Source organism: Scyliorhinus torazame, chromosome 10 (genome assembly GCF_047496885.1).
Source record: "Scyliorhinus torazame isolate Kashiwa2021f chromosome 10, sScyTor2.1, whole genome shotgun sequence".
NCBI classification, from domain to species: domain Eukaryota; kingdom Metazoa; phylum Chordata; class Chondrichthyes; order Carcharhiniformes; family Scyliorhinidae; genus Scyliorhinus; species Scyliorhinus torazame.
In genome coordinates, this window is record NC_092716.1 from 250,585,266 (window position 1) to 250,602,369 (window position 17,104).

The 17,104-nt window shown below is 47.8% G+C and overlaps 1 protein-coding gene across 1 annotated transcript in view; it reads right to left on the minus strand.

Moving 5' to 3' along the window:
- The window catches only part of ano3 (anoctamin 3), a 661,351-nt gene that overhangs the window by 74,199 nt on the left and 570,048 nt on the right, over positions 1-17,104 (minus strand). The window contains exons 22-23 of the mRNA XM_072466663.1: positions 14,449-14,546; positions 7,588-7,733 (exon numbers count right to left, since the gene is read on the minus strand). Coding sequence (XP_072322764.1) covers positions 7,588-7,733; positions 14,449-14,546 — 244 coding nt within the window. The remainder of the gene's footprint in view (positions 1-7,587; positions 7,734-14,448; positions 14,547-17,104) is intronic.

Consider the following 17,104-nt stretch of genomic DNA (forward strand, 5'->3'; position numbering starts at 1 on the left):
TCCCATTGGCTCCAGATTTGCTGGGGCTCCTTGATGTCGCATTGAGCCAAATCCTGCCTTGATGTCACTCTCCCTTCACAAGTTCTGTTTAGCTCCTCTGGCCTTGTTTGGACCAAGGCTGTACTGAGGTCAAGAGCTGAGTGACCTGGCAGCACCCAAATTGAGTGTCAGTGAGTGGGGTGGGGTGGTACCGTTAAGGGTGTAGACTTGATGGCCCAAGTGACTGGTCAAGGGCCAACCACACGTGAACAGCAGCCAATAGCGTGACAGTGTGGGCCGGAGAGCTGGGGGGAGGGGGGGGCGGGCAGAGTGAGATCTGCAGCTTGGGAGTTCACACCTGTATATAGTTGCTCTGTGCCTGTGTCATACGAGCCTTTTGTTTTCTATAATTAACCCTTTTGATTTACATCTCAAACCATCTCATTGGCAAGGACATGAAAACTTCACCTGCAATGGTAAGGCTGTGTAATTGAGGGGGGGGGGGGGGGGGGGGGTTCACAGCAAATGAGATCACTGGTGAAGATAAACAGAAGGTGATCCTACGAACAGTTTGTGAGCCTCAAACCTACAACTTCAGAAGGAATCTAATGTCGCCTGAGGCACCTGACTCCAAGACCACTGGCCAGCTGGTCAAACTGGTGGAGCGTTTCTAACAGCGGCACCTCATTCATTCATCTGTGAAATGAATTTAATTCACTGGTCAGAGTCTCTGAAGAGCCCATTTCGGTCTTCATAGCCGGACTTCGTCAACGCGGTGAGCACTGAGGGTTCTGGACCTCGCTTAGCGACATGCTTCGTGACCGTTTGGTTTGTGGGATCCAGAATCTCAATATCCAAAAGATTGTTCCTGGCTGAGACCACGATCGCAATGGGGGGATTGAAATCACTCAGGTGATGGCCTGCATCGAAAAGGGCGCCAGTGAAATTTGGAACGTAGCTGAAAGGGAAAGTAAATTTAGTGCGGAGCAGTTTGGCCACGAGGCACAGCAGAGGACCAGGCACAGTCATGGAATCATAGAATTTACAGTGCAGAAGGAGGCCATTCGGTCCATCGAGTCTGCACCGGCCTTTACAAAGGGTACGCCACAGAAGCCCACGTATCAACCCTATCCTCGTAACACCCACAAAACATTTTTGGGACACTAAGGGCAATTTATCATGGCCAATCCACCTAACCCGCACATGTTTGGACGGTGGGAGGAAACCGGAGCACCCGGAGGAAGCCCACGCACACACGGGGAGGATGTGCAGACTCCGCACAGACAGTGACCCAAGCCGGGAATCGAACCTGGGAACCTGGAGCTGTGAAGCAAAAATGTGCTAACCACTGTGCTACCGTGCTGCCCAGTCTTGGTTACCGAACCAAAGCCAAAGGATAGGGAACAGGTGGGCCGTCAACATTGAGTTCAAGTGGACTGTGATGGCTGCGGGGGGACCATCCCTGCGAGTTTGTGTGCTGCAGATGCAATCATCGAGGCCACATTCAAGAACGTTGCCAGGAGTAAAAGGGGTGGGGTGCAGCAAAGATAAAGAAGCAGCTATAGCAGCTGTCCACGCAGCCACTTTACTAAGTGGGGAGGAGCTCAAAGGAGGAGCACATCATGCATCGACTAAACATCATCCAAGTGAAGACAATAGATCCTATCAAGATTATTTTCAATGTGAAAGGCAAATCATTAAAAATGGAGGTCAATATCGGGGCTTTGGTAACCATCGTAGATGAGCAAACCTTTGATTATATGCTGATGGGAACACAGGTCATAGAATCATACAATCATAGAATTTACAGTGCAGAAGGAGGTCATTCAGCCCATCGAATCTGCACCGGTTCTTGGAAGCCCATTTAAGTCCACACCTCCACCCCATCCTCACAACCCAGCAACCCCACCCAACACGTTTGGACACTAAGGGGCAATTTAGCATGGCCAATCTACCTAACCTGCACATCTTTGGACTGTGGGTGGAAACCGGAGCACCCGGAGGAAACCTACGCAGACACAGTGCAAACGTGCAGACTCCACACAGACAGTGACCTGCAGCTGAGCACCACCAGGGCCAAGTTATTGACATTTACAGGGGGAGACTCTCAATATCCTTGGAGCTGCAGAAATACCAGTGGCTGAAAGTGGCAAGGAGCGAGTCTGCCCTTAGTTGTCATTGAAAGTCACAGGCCAAGCTTCGTGTGAGGGGACTGGTTGAAACACATTGGATTAAACTGGTTGGAGATTTTTAAAATTCCCAGTGGCATCCTCCAAGATGTTCTGTACCGATATGAAGACATCTTCCACAGCGAACTGGGCCATATCAAAGGTGTGAAGGCAAACATCTATGTAAACCCAGATTCACCACAAACATTCTTTAGAGCCAGGCCCTGAACTTGAAAGTGGAAACCGAGTCGAAACGCCTTGAGGATTTGGGCATAATCAGGTCAATGCACTCCTCGGAATGGGCTGCCCCCATCGTACCTGTCCTCAAACCAGACAGGCCCATCAGAATCTGTGGAGATTAGAAGCTGATGATAAATCAGGCCGCCCAGGTGGTCAGGGACCCCATCCCCAGGATCGAAGACCTCTACGCCAAGCTGGCAGGAGGCCTGACCTATTCAAAGCTGCACCTCAGCCACACCAATCTCCAATTAGAATTGGACGAGGAGTCCCAAACATACGCCACAATAAATACCCATAAAGGGTTATGCAAGTTTGCCACTCGGAATATCATCAGCCTGCGCTATCTTCCAGCATACAATGGAAAACTTCCTCCAGGGGATGCTGAAAGTTATGGTATACCTTGGTGACATCTTGGTTACGGGGACCAGCCCGGGGCAACACATATCGAGCATGGAAGATATGTTGAAATGTTTTTGAGATGTGGGTGCCCACCTTAAGCAGGGATAATATACTTTCCAGGCCAGGGAGGTAACCGATTTGGGATTCAGAGTAGACTCGACCGGAATACAATCCCTCGAGGAGTAGGTTCAGGCCATTTGTGAAGTTCCAGCTCCAAAGAACATCTCTGAGCTAAAATCTTTTCTCGGTGTGATTAACTACAATGGGAGGGGATTCATCCCTAATCTGGTCACAACCTTGGCTCCATTGCATCAACTCTTAACGAAGTGCTAACAGTGGCAGTGGAGGGAACCACAGGAAAAATCTTTTGAAATAGCGAAGCGAGCTTCGCAGTGCTTGGGACCTCCTCGTCCATTTCGACCCCTGAAAACCCATTGTTCCGGTGTGTGATGCTTCACCATACGGGATTGGGGCAGGGATGTCCCACAAAATGGGCGATGGTTTGGAACGCCCAATTCTTTTGTTTAGAGGATCTTATCTGAGGCAGAATGGAACCACACCCAGAGAGAAGAGGAAGGGTAGTCGGTTCTATACGGTGTGGAGAAATTCCACCAATACGTCCATGGCCGCCGATTTGTCACATTAACAGACCACAGCCTCTTTCAGAGTTGTTGAGAGAAGATCAGTCAATCCCTCCAATAGCCCCAGCACAGGTTCAGCTTAGCTGCTCAATGCGGCAGCGTTTGTGATCTGGGTTGCCGGCCTGCGCTGAAACGTAATAAGGAAAAGAAAGTCCATTTGAAATGAAATGAAAATCGCTTATTGTCACAAGTAGGCTTCAAATGAAGTTACTGTGAAAAGCCCCTAGTCGCCACATTCCAGTGCCTGTTCGGGGAGGCTGGTACGGGAATTGAACCGTGCTGTTGGCCTGCCTTGGTCTGCTTTAAAAGTCATCGATTTAGCCCAGCGTGCTAAACCAGCCCCTTGGTCCAACTGCTCAGTGTAAATCTCCATATTTCACTATTATATTCCAGGGTCAACACAGAGCAGTGTGAGGTAATGCATTTTGATATGGGGAACCTGGAGAGACAATGTAATGCAAGGCAGAAAATTCTTTCGGGGGTGCAGCAACAGAGGGACCTGGGTGTAATTGTGCATAGATCATTAAAGGCCATGATGTGGAGATGCCGGCATTGGACTGGGGTGAGCACAGTAAGAAGTCTGACAACACCAGGTTAAAGTCCAACAGGTTTGTTTCAAACACTAGCTTTCGGAGCACTGCTCCTTCCTCAGGTAAATGAGGAAGGAGCAGCGCTCCGAAAGCTAGTGTTTGAAACAAACCTGTCGGACTTTAACCTGGTGTTGTAAGACTTCTTATCATTAAAGGTGGCAGGACAGGTGGGGAGAGCATTAATAAATCATATAGTATTCTGGGCTTTATTAACAGGGGCACAGAGTACAAGCACAAGGAGGTTATACCGAACATATGCAAGAGGGGCTGGTTTAGCACTTTGAATGCAGAGCAAGGCCAGCAGCGCGGGTTCAATTCCCGTACCGGCTTCCCCGAACAGGCGGCGGAATGTGGCGACTAGGGGCTTTTCACCGTAACTTCATTGAAGCCTACTTGTGACAATAAGTTATTATTTATTATTGAACACTAGCTAGATCTCAGCCGCAATATTGTGCACTGTTCTGGGTGCCACATTATAGGGAGGATGCGAACGCATTTGGGAGAGGGCAGAAAGGGTTTCCAGGAACGGCTCCAGGGATGAGAAACTTGAGTTGTGAGGATAGATTGGAGAGGTTGGGACTGTTCCTCTTGGAGAGACGAAGATTTGATAGAGATGTCCAAAATCATGAGGGGGGCTGGACAGAGTAGATAGGGAGAATTTGTTCCCGCTCGGAAAAGGATCAAGAACGAAGGCAAAAGAAGCAAATGAGATGTGCGAAGAAACGTTTTCACACAAGTGCTTCGGGCCGGAGATTCGCGGCCTGGGAGTGCGGTGGAGGCAGGTTCAATCGAAGCATTCAACAGGGCATTCGATGATTATTTGAATAGAAATAATGTGCAGGGTTACAGGGGAAAGACCGAGGAATGGCACTAAGCATTCGTGCTCGTTTGGAGAACGGGTTCAGGCACGTTGGGCCAAATGGACTCTTTCTGCGCCCTAACAATTCTGAGATTCTGTAATCTGTGAACCTTTTCCCAAACTAAACAACCTCCCCCCAAATCCCTCTGTTCCCTTATTCCTCATGTTCTGACCGCTGCTGAAATTCATCAGTGTTTTCCGCTACAATGCAGCGTGGTCCATTCTTCTCCCACACTCTCTCTTTGTCAGGGAGCTCTTCTTCAACACTTTGTTAATTTATCCGAGGCTCTCTTCAATTTATTGCGCCCGCTCTCTAAACTCCCCTACAATTGGAAATACTTTCACTGCGTTTACCCTCTCAAGGGAAGTGGTTTCTTCTGACTCCCTAAGTTCAGAAATAAGTTCAGCGTCAAAATGCTAGAGCTTCATCGGGTGTCTTCCTTTGCTGCTTTCCGAGTGGCTGATGGACTGGCAGACCAATACACTATTGCTTGGCATGTGATTGAAATGCAGCGGCAAAATGCGGTGATGGGAGAGATGGCCGCCGTTGTGCCGTGAGGCATGATGGTAAAAGAGGCCAACAGATTTGTGTGTGTGTGCGTGTGTGTGTGGAAACTGCAGCTTAAGCAGAATAACTTTCGAGAGACCCGGAGGACAGCATCCTGCAACTGGACATTTCACCGATAACAATTTGTTTTGGAACTATCGAGAACAAGACTCTCTCAAGGTCAATTGATGCCTAGATAGTACAGGATTGTTCAACTCAAACCTTATAAAAAGCAGCAGATTTCAGTCTTTGATGACGATATTCTTCTCGGTAGCAACATTCGCGAGACGAGATCTAAGTTTGCAAGCTCACAGCGCGCACCCTCCAGCGTGAACCTGGCCAAGTTCCCTCTAACGGGTAATATTTTTGTTCAAGTTGTGAGGCTTGAAACTTATGTCGCTATTTCTTAAGTGAGTTGAGAAAAGCTGTACTTAAAAGTAAATCAAACTGGCAGTGAGTGTTAAATTTGGTTGTGTCATCAGTTGATTCCAGCAGCAGGCTTCCCAGGATACATATTCCCACAATAATTAGTTCCGAGCTCTTTATGAAAAAGACAACAAGCCCCTTCAGAATTTTAAAGATCCCGATCAGATCTCTACTTTGTCCACTCTTTTCCAGAGAAAAAGTGCCAAGCCCGCTCAATCTTACTGGTAATTACATCTCCCCAATTCTGTGTCCTTGCAAATCATTTATGCACTTTCAAGCAATACTTCAATTTTAGCTCCTTCCTGTAATTCACAGGCTAAAACTATACACTCAGTACCACGGGTGTGGTCCAACAAAGAATCTGTATAAATTTAACATAATCTCTCCGATTTTCTAATTTATCCTTCTAGAAATAAACCCTGGTATGTTGTTCAAACATTTGCCTTATCCACTTGTGGTGTTTCTTCAGTGAACCTGCACTTATGGACATTGTTTATACATATGCTGTACACACATAGTTGACCTCCCCTTGATTCACAAGCAAAATCCAAAAATGGATTACTGTCTCTCTGTTTCTTCCCCCAGTACCTTTTCTTTGTTCTTTTAGCAGATTTTAGTTTAGACGGGCAGCACGGTCGGCGCAGGCTTGGAGGGCCGAAGGGCCTGTTCCTGTGCTGTACTTTTCTTTGTTCTTTGTACCTCTCTCTCTCTCTGCATCTTTCACTCTCCCTGTCTCAAGGTCTCCCTTGTCATCACAGACTTCTGACTCTCTCATTCTTTCGATAACTATGGGCTGTATCTTGTTGAGGCATCGGGTGTCCGGCCTGCCAGCTGGTGAGCCAGTGAAACACCCACGCTGCCTCTTTTTGGGCAGACCCACTGAACCACAAGCCAATCAGGCAGTGGCAAGGCCAGTGGCGGGCCTCCCACTGGATTCAAGACCCCGCTGGTGGAAGACTCGCCTACGAAGGGCTGACAGCTCTTGTGCTCAGCAGCATTTCTGGAGAGGCCGCGCGGATGCTTCTCGAAGCACAGGCACTAAGCTCCTAAAATCGTAGAGCAAACCAGGCCACTGGGGGGAGGGGGGGGGATATTAGTTCCCAATGTGAACCACCTCCGGGGTACGAGCATCTGGGCAGTGTACTTTCTGAGCTAGTGGGTCTCTAAAGGAATGCTACGTTCTAACTCCGTTCGAAATCCACACCTAGCTTGAGGGAAAACTGCATAATCCGAACATTTGGAAAGAATGCATGGAACACTGAAGAATTTAGTCAACTTTCTGAAGGGGAAAGCCATTTCAAATGCGGAATGAAACTTGACCTAAAGTTTCAAAGACTGTGAAGTTTGATAATCTTCGGTCAGGAAGTTTGAATGTTTTTGCTGTGTTTCACATTTGTATGAAAAAGCTTTCAGTTCTTCTGCAAGAACAATTTTTGAGAGTTTCTTGATGAAAGATATTGAACAGTTAAAATCTCGAATCTGCTCAGGAGTTGGTGAATGGACACCCTGAGCAATCTCTGATAACATCTGCATCAGTGGTCCGCTGATGATTGAATGTTTACCATATTTATTGCACCAAACAGAACAAGTTCTCAAAGGGATGTGTCATGGTTCCTGCTGAATTGGAAGGGGATGCTGAGGAAATTTTGACATTAAATACTCAAACATATGAGAGGCGTTGTCCAATAATATCAATCCATAACGATGTATAACACATTGCTCGTGTACTGGGACTTACCCATCTCTAAATATTCATCTATCAGTCCATGGATATTCATGGGTTGCAGATTCCAATCTTTTTCCCACTGGGGTAGGTAGACTTTATTCTCCACGCTGTGACCAGATTTCTTCACCTTTCTTCGTGACCACCAATTCTGCAACAGCCTAAAGAAACCAGGAAATTACTGCAGTAACCGAACGATATTCCACCCAACAACGCCGTGGTATATTCACAGCGGCCCAGCTCAGCATCTCTCGCGCCCGGTGCCACATGAAACAGCAGGAGGGGTAGGGGGAGCAGCCCCAAGTCATGGTCCACATAGGTACCAACGACATAGGTAGGAAAAGGGATAGGGATGTAAGGCAGGAATTCAGGGAGCCAGGGTGGAAACTTAGATCTAGGACAAACAGAGTTATTATCTCTGGGTTGTGACCCGTGCCACGTGATAGCGAGGCGAGGAATAGGGAGAGAGAGGTGTTGAACACGTGGCTACAGGGATGGTGCAGGAGGGAGGGTTTCAGATTTCTGGATAATTGGAACTCATTCTGGGGTCGGTGGGACCTCTACAAACGGGATGGTCTACACCTGGACCAGAGGGGTACCAATATCCTGGGAGGGTTAAAACTAGTTCAGCAGGGGCTTGGGAACCTGAATTGTAGCTCCAGTATACAGGAGGTTGAGAGTAGTGAGGTCATGAGTAAGGTTTCAAAGTTGCAGGAGTGTACCGGCAGGCAGGAAGGTGGTTTAAAGTGTGTCTTCTTCAATGCCAGGAGCATCCGGAATAAGGTGGGTGAACTTGCGGCATGGGTTGGTACCTGGGACTTCGATGTTGTGGCCATTTCGGAGACATGGATAAAGGAGGGACAGGATTGTTGCAGGTGCCAGGGTTTAGATATTTCAGTAAGCTCAGGGAAGGTGGTAAAAGAGGGGGAGGGGTGGCATTGTTAGTCAAGGACAGTATTACGGTGGCAGAAAGGACGTTTGATGAGGACTCGTCTACTGAGGTAGTATGGGCTGAGGTTAGAAACAGGAAAGGAGAGGTCACCCTGTTAGGGGTTTTCTATAGGCCTCCGAAAAGTTCCAGAGATGTAGAGGAAAGGATTGCAAAGATGATTCTGGATAGGAGCGAAAGCAACAGGGTAGTTGTTATGGGGGACTTTAACTTTCCAAATATTGACTGGAAACGCTATAGTTCGAGTACTTTAGATGGGATAGATAGACCAACGAGAGGCGAGGCCATATTTGGGGCAGCACGGTAGCATTGTGGATAGCACAATTGCTTCACAGCTCCAGGGACCCAGGTTCGATTCCGGCTTGGGTCACTGTCTGTGCGGAGTCTGCACATCCTCCCCGTGTGTGCGTGGGTTTCCTCCGGGTGCTCCGGTTTCCTCCCATAGCCCAAAGATGTGCAGGTTAGGTGGATTGGCCATGATAAATTGCCCTTAGTGTCCAAAATTGCCCTTAGTGTTGGGTGAGGTTACTGGGTTATGGGGATAGGGTGGAGGTGTTGACCTTGGGTAGGGTGCTCTTTCCAAGAGCCGGTGCAGACTCGATGGGCCGAATGGCCTCCTTCTGCACTGTAAATTCTATGATATTGGATTTGGTACTGGGTAATGAACCAGGACAGGTGTTAGATTTGGCGGTAGGTGAGCACTTTGGTGATAGTGACCACAATTTGATTACGTTTACTTTAGTGATGGAAAGGGATAGGTATATACCGCAGGGCAAGAGTTATATCTGGGGGAAAGGCAAATATGATGCGATGAGGCAAGACTTAGGATGCATCGGATGGAGAGGAAAACTGCAGGGGGTGGGCATAATGGAAATGTGGAGCTTGTTTGAGGAACAGCTACTGCGTGTCCTTGATAAGTATGTACCTGTCAGGCAGGGAGGAAGTGGTCGAGCAAGGGAACCGTAGTTTACTAAAGCAGCCGAAACACTTGTCAAGACGAAGAAGGAGGCTTATGTAAAGATGAGACATGAAGGTTCAGTTAGGTTGCTCAAGAGTTACAAGTTAGCTAGGAAGGACCTAAAGAGAGAGCTAAGAAGAGCCAGGAGGGGACATGAGAAGTCTTTGGCAGGTAGGATCAAGGATAACCCTAAAGCTTTCTATAGATATGTCAGGAATAAAAGAATGACTAGGGTAAGAGTAGGGCCAGTCAAGGACAGTAGTGGGAAGTTGTGTTTGGAGTCCAAGGAGATAGGAGAGGTGCTAAATGAATATTTTTTGTCAGTATTCACACAGGAAAAAGGACAATGTTGTTGAGGAGAATACTGAGATTCAGGCTACTAGACTAGAAGGGCTTGAGGTTCATAAGGAGGAGGTGTTAGTAATTCTGGAAAGTGTGAAAATACATAAGTCCCCTGGGCCGGATGGGATTTATCCTAGGATTCTCTGGGAAGCTAGGGAGGAGATTGCTGAGCCTTTGGCTTTGATCTTTAAGTCATCTTTGTCTCCAGGAATAGTGCCAGAAGACTGGGGGATAGCAAATGTTGTCCCCTTGTTCAAGAAGGGGAGTAGAGACAACCCCAGTAACTATAGACCGGTGAGCCTTACTTCTGTTGTGGGCAAAATCTTGGAAAAGTTTATAAGAGATAGGATGTATAATCATCTGGAAAGGAATAATTTGATTAGAGATAGTCAACACGGTTTTGTGAAGGGTAGGTTGTGCCTCACAAACCTTATTGAGTTATTTGAGAAGGTGACCATATATGTGGATGAGGGGAAAGCAGTTGATGTGGTGTATATGGATTTCAGTAAAGTGTTTGATAAGGTTCGCCATGGTAGGCTACTACAGAAAATACGGAGGCATGGGATTCAGGGTGATTTAGCAGTTTGGATCAGAAATTGGCTCGCTGGAAGAAGACAAAGGGTGGTGGTTGATGGGAAATGTTCAGACTGGAGTCCAGTTACTAGTGGTGTACCACAAGGATCTGTTTTGGAGCCACTGCTGTTTGTCATTTTTATAAATCACCTGGGGGAGGGCGTAGAAGGATGGGTGAGTACATTTGCAGATGACACTAAAGTCGGTGGAGTTTTGGACAGTGCAGAAGGATGTTACAAGTTACAGAGCGACATAGATAAGCTGCAGCGCTGGGCTGAGAGGTGGCAAATGGAGTTTAATGTTGAAAAGTGTGAGGTGATTCATTTTGGAAGGAATAACAGGAAGACAGAGCACTGGGCTAATGGTAAGATTCTTGGCAGTGTGGATGAGCAGAGAGATCTCGGTGCCCATGTACAGAGATCCTTGAAAGTTGCCACCCAGGTTGAGAGGGTTGTTAACAAAGGCGTACGGCGTGTTAGCTTTTATTAGTAGAGGGATTGAGTTTCGGAGCCATGCGGTCATGTTGCAGCTGTACAAAACTCTGGTGCGGCCGCATTTGAAGTATTGCGTGCAATTCTGGTCGCCGCATTATAGGAAGGATGTGGAAGCATTGGAAAGGGTGCAGAGGAGATTTACCAGAATGTTGCCTGGTATGGAGGGAAGATCTTATGAGGAAAGGCTGAGGGACTTGAGGCTGTTTTCGTTCGAGAGAAGGTTAAGAGGTGACTTAATTGAGGCATACAAGATGATCAGAGGATTGGATAGGGTGGACAGTGAGAGCCTTTTTCCTCGGATGGTGATGTCTAGCACGAGGGGACATAGCTTTAAATTGAGGGGAGATAGATATAGGACAGATGTCAGAGGTAGGTTCTTTACTCAGAGAGTAGTCAGGGTGTGGAATGCCCTGCCTGCAACAGTAGTGGACTCGCCAACACTAAGGGCATTCAAATGGTCATTGGATAGACATATGGACGATAAGGGAATAGTGTAGATGGGCTTCAGAGTGGTTTCACAGGTCGGCGCAACATCGAGGGCCGAAGGGCCTGTACTGCGTTGTAATGTTCTATGTTCTATGTTCTAGCGCTTGTTTGCAGAATATATTTCACAATTACTTATTGACCAGTCTTGCCGACGATCTAGAGCAGAGAAAAATCTCGCGCATAAGCAGGCGTAAAATAATAAAGACATCCTGCAAAAAAAATATTTCCTGCTGTCAGAAAGCCGCAAGCAATTCCCGCCTCAGGGCTCCGCTCTGTTTATCTTCCCAGATATGAAAGAAATTTATAATCATAGTGGATTGCTGGATTGGGAATTGCGTAAACTGGGATGCCTGGTAGGTAGTAAAATGATCAAAGTAAGCAACCGTGAATTCACTCGGAGCTCAATCTAATCATTTGCACCACCTCTTCTCACCACTGAGTGGCAGCATTTGCAAGGAGGACGGAGTTGTACTGTTCAATGACTAGGACTGTTCACGGGGTGGCACAGTTTTGTAAGCACCTTCATTGTGAAGCACCAATTACGCACACATTGTTCCTGCCGGATAGAGTCATGTTCCCTGAAGACCATAGGTCGCTAAGGCTTCCTGCTGAGACCCCTCCGCCCCCTCCTCCTACACCTACAAACAAAGTGCCACCTTATCTCGGGACCATAGAATGGTTTAAGCACAAAGGAGGTGTTTCAGTCTATGGTGTCCATGGTGACTCTGTGTAACAATAACTGAGTATCACTCCTCTAACTTTTTTCTGTAGCTCTACATTTTTTTGCTATTCAGACAATCGCCAAATTTATTTTTGAAAGCCACAAATGAATCTGCCTCCACAACGCTCTCATGCATTCCCGATCCCAACCACTCGGCGATGAAATGTTTAACCTCGCCTCCCTTTATGTTTGTTAGCCATTCACCTGAAATCTGCTCCTTCTGGTCCTCGAACCGTCCACCAACACATAACAATTTTCCTCTATCTACTGCGTCCAGACTCCTCATGGTGTTGCGCACTTCAGACAGATCTTCTCCCAAACCTTGCACCGCCCCCCCCCCCCCCCCCCCCCCAAAGAAGGTCAGCCCCCAACTTATCCAAACCACCGGCAAAACTGAAATCCCTCATTCCTGGAACCGTTCTCATAAATGTTTTCCGAACTCTCGCTGAAGCCTTCACATGGTCCCGATGACATGACTGGGCCTGACTTGCATGTGTAAAATGAGGTGCGGTTTCCTTCGTGGGAGTGCCCCACTCACCTGTTCCGGAAGGATGTGGAATTGTGGGAAGGTGGGGGTGGGGGTCATTGGTGGTGCGGGGGAAGAGGCGGCAGTTGGCCACACGGTGTATTATAAGACCGTAAGACAAAGGAGCAGAATTAGGCCACTCGGCCCATCGAGCCTGATCCGCCATTCAATCATGGCTGATATTTTCTCATCCCCATCCTCCTGCCTGCTCCCCATAACCCCTGATCCCCTTTTTGATAGAACCTATCTATCTCTGTCTTAAAGGCACTCAGCGAATTGGCCTCCACAGCCTTCTGCGGCAAAGAGTTCCACAGATTCACCACCCTCTGGCTGAAGAAATTCCTCATCTCTGTGTTAAAGATTCGCCCCTTTAGTTTGAGATTGTTTTTGATTTGATTTGATTTATTATTGTCACATGTATTATTATACAGTGAAAAGTATCGTTTCTTGCATGCTGTACAAACAATGCCTCGTAGTATCCTGTAAGTTTCAATAAGAACTCCCTCATCCTTCTAAACTCCAACGAGTACAGACCCAGAGTCCTCAACCGTTCCTCATACAACAAGCTCTTCATTCCAGGGATCATTCTTGTGAACCTCCTCTGGACCCTTTCCAAGGCCAGCACATCCTTCCTTAGATACGGGGCCCGGAACTGCTCACAATACTCCAAATGGGGTCTGACCAGAGCCTTATACAGCCTCAGAAGTTTTAACTGTGCATGTCTACAGCCGCCAATCACTAATTTCTTGCAACTGTATTTCTGCTTCTCTTTCATTTACATTACTGTCGATTATTGCTTTCCCTTTTCAAGCCAGACTACTAAAATAAAATGTCTTTTGTTCATCAGAAGTAACGTTTCTTACTGCATTCGATGAACCTGAACGACAAGCCAGGACAATGAATAACCTTGCATGTGGGGTGGTTAGCTAATGGTGCGGAATCAGCCGATGGAGTGAGACTGATGGGCGCACAGCTTGATTGGCAGCAGATGGGCGGTGCCATCAAAAGATGCATCAGCAACTTGAATATTGTAAAGTCTGCAATGCTCTCCAGTGGGGGAGAATCTGATAAGGACTCTAGTTCACCAGAGCCTTGTTTGGAGAAAGTCTGCCTAGAAACCTCAAAAGGCTGGAATGGATTCATCAACTCGACCACTGGGGGGGGTGGGGGGCATTGACGGAGTGTCTGCCGTGTAAGGTTATGCAGAAATCTCACAATTCTGCAGAGCTATCATGAACAGGCCAATTTGGGGTGAACATTGGTGGTATAGTCTGTACTTGTATGCATTTGTAATATAGTACGTATGGTGCATATGTAAAGTTATCGTTCTCCCTTTCTTTGAATATGTACAAAGGGTTTGTTTTATTTTTAGTAAAGTCACCTTTCTTTCATTTTCTTTTGATCACTGATAATTGTTTAATGGTTGTCCAATAAAGATGGTTGTTTTCACACATTGAGTCACTCATTCTTAGGTTCGGAGCCTGAGTAGGGCTCCGAACCGAAGTGAACCCCTCAAGGGGCTCTCACGCGCCCTGGTTGGCACCAGGCCCTGGGAAGTAAAAACGAGGGCCACCAAATCCCTCCAATTTTGCACAAAGATGAATTTTATTCTTCCCGAATGCATGCATGATGGCCCCTGACAAAATGTATTTCTCGGTGAATGCTGCCAGTTCAGGGAAATGGAGGGTTTGTGATCAAGAGAATTTGCCTTCTAAACACAGCATCTGGCAGGCGCACCGGAGGGGAACGAATGCTCAATGTCACATGGAATTCATTTTTAATTGGCTTTTCCGCCGAGATCATAGAGAATGAAAATGGAAATCTTACGGGTATCCAAGCTCCATGAAGTTATTCCACATTTGCTTCAGGACCATAATGATACCCATCTGCATGCACAGATCAATCAAACAGCCACTGGGATGACACTGTATCAGAGAAGAGACAAAGATTTATCAGATAATAAATATAGCCATATTGTATGGAAGAACTAACTGTATGTAATCAGTTCCCTAACCGATAGGTAAGGCGTGTTAACAACAAGAAAAATCAAGCTCGTAACAATGAAAAAATGAATAAAGTGTTGTGTTCCATCCCTTTTCCCGCATGCCTCAGAAACTTTTATTTTTATTAATTTACGGGATAGGTCAGCATTTATAACCCATCCGTAGTTGCCCTTCAGAAAGTGATGGTGAGCTGCCTTCTTGAAGCACTATAGTCTTTGAGGTGGAGCTACAGTGCTGTTTGGGAGATAATTCCAAAATTCTGACCCAGTCAGGGTGGTGAGTGACTTGGAGGGGAACCTCCAGGCGGTGGGGTTCCCAGGTATCTGCTGCTCCTGTCCTTCTAGATGGTAGTGCTCGTGGGTTTGGAAGGTGCTGCCTAAGGAGCCTTGGTGAGTTTCTGCGGTACATCTTGTGGATGGTACACACGGCTGCCGCTGTTCGCTGGTGGTGGAGGGTTTAAATGTTTTTGGAATCGAGAACAATCAAGCGGACTGCTTTGTTCTGGTGGTGTCAAGCTACTTGAGTGTTGTTGGAGCTGCACTCCTTTGATCTGATTTATTGTCACGAGTACCAACGCACAGTGAAAGTGTTGTTCTGCGTACAGTCCAGACATATAGTTCCATACATGAAAAAACATAGGACATACATAATTTTTAAAAATTTGTTCATGGGAGGTGATGTCGCTGGCTGTGCCAACATTCCTTGCCCATCTCTAATTGCCCTTGAGGGCGCAGGTAAGAGTCAACCACATTGCTGTGCGTCTGGAGTCACATGTAGGCCAGACCAGGTAAGGACGGCAGATTTCCTTCCTTAAAGGACATTAGTGAATGAGATGGGAGAATCCCCGCGACAGGCGCAAATCGTGCCGCGCCGCCCCGACGCCGGGACGCGATTCTCCGCAGAGCGGAGAGCCGGCGCCATTGGCGCCTGTGCGGTACGGCGGGGGGCCACTCAACGGAGCCCCCCGCCGATTCTCGGCCCACGATGAGCCGGGCAGCCGTAACGAAAAACCCGAGTCCCACCGGCGCCATTCTAACCTGCTCTTATCCGGTGGGGCCTCGCCGCGGAAGGATCTTGGGGCGGCCTGTGGGGGAGGGGAGGGAGGGAAGGGTGGCCTCCATTGTGGCCTGGCCCGTGATCGTGGCACAGCGATCGGCGGGCCGGCCTCTCGGACCGGGGGCCTCCTATCTTCCGTGCCGGCCCCTGTAGCCCTACGTCATGTTGCGTTGGGGCCGGCGCGGAGAAGGGAGCCACGACGCATGCGCGCGTTGGCGCCGGGGCCACTGCACCCCACGGTGCCCAGTTGACTCCAAGATCAGCAGCTGGAACGGTGTGGGTTTCTCCAGTGCTGTGCTGGCCCCCTGTAGGGGCCAGAATTGCTGATCCTGAGGCTATGTTGAGGCGTCGGGAAACGCGACGGCGTTTCCGACGGTGTCAACACCTTGCCTCAGGATCAGAGAATCCCGCCTGAATCTCTAAATGTGAGTGCATGTCATAACCCTTTTCTTCTGTCGACCAATTCTTGTAATGGTTGGAAATTTGGCATTCTTGCATTTGTCCTGCTGAGTGTAAGGTGAAAAGCTTCGGCAGCAGGTTTCTCTTTTCATCAATATTTCTATTATCGTGATATGCAAGATGAAATCGGGGCTGAAAGACTACACTTGTCCCCATATTCATCAGTAGTAGGGAAATCCTTACGGCAGTGGTCGGGAAATTATTGGAAAGGATTCTCCGAGACAGGATTTACTCCCATTTGGAAACAAATGGACGTATTAGTGAGAGGCAGCATGGTTTTGTGAAGAGGAGGTCGTGTCTCTCTAACTTGATTGAGCTTTTCAAGGAAGTGACTAAGATGATTGATGAAGGTAGGGCAGTGGATGTTGTCTACATGGATTTCAGTAAGGCATTTGACAAGGTCCCTCATGGCAGACTGGTACAGAAGATGAAGTTGCACAGGATCAGAGGTGAGCTGGCAAGATGGATACAGAACTGGCTAGGTCATAGAAGACAGAGGGGCAGCACAGTGTCGCAGTGGGTTAGTCCTGCAGCCTCACGGCGCCGAGGGCCCAGGTTCGATCCCAGCTCTGTGTCACTGTCCGTGTGGAGTTTGCACATTCTCCCCGTGTTTGCGTGGGTCTCGCCCGCACAACCCAAAGATGGGCAGGCTAGGTGGATTGGCCACGCTAAGTTGCCCCTTAATTGGAAAAAATTAAGGGGTACTTTAAATTTGAAAAAAAAATAGAAGACAGAGAGTAGCAGTGGAAGGGTGTTTTTCTGAATGGAGGGCTGTGACTATTGGTGTTCCGCAGGGACCAGTGCTGGGACCATTGCTGTTCGTAGTATATATAAATGATTTGGAGGAAAGTGTAACTGGTCTGATTGGTAAGTTTGCGGTAAGGTTGGTGGAATTGCGGATAGCGATGAGGACTGCCAGAGGATACAGCAGGATTTAAATCGTTTGGAGAGTTGGGCAGAGAGAT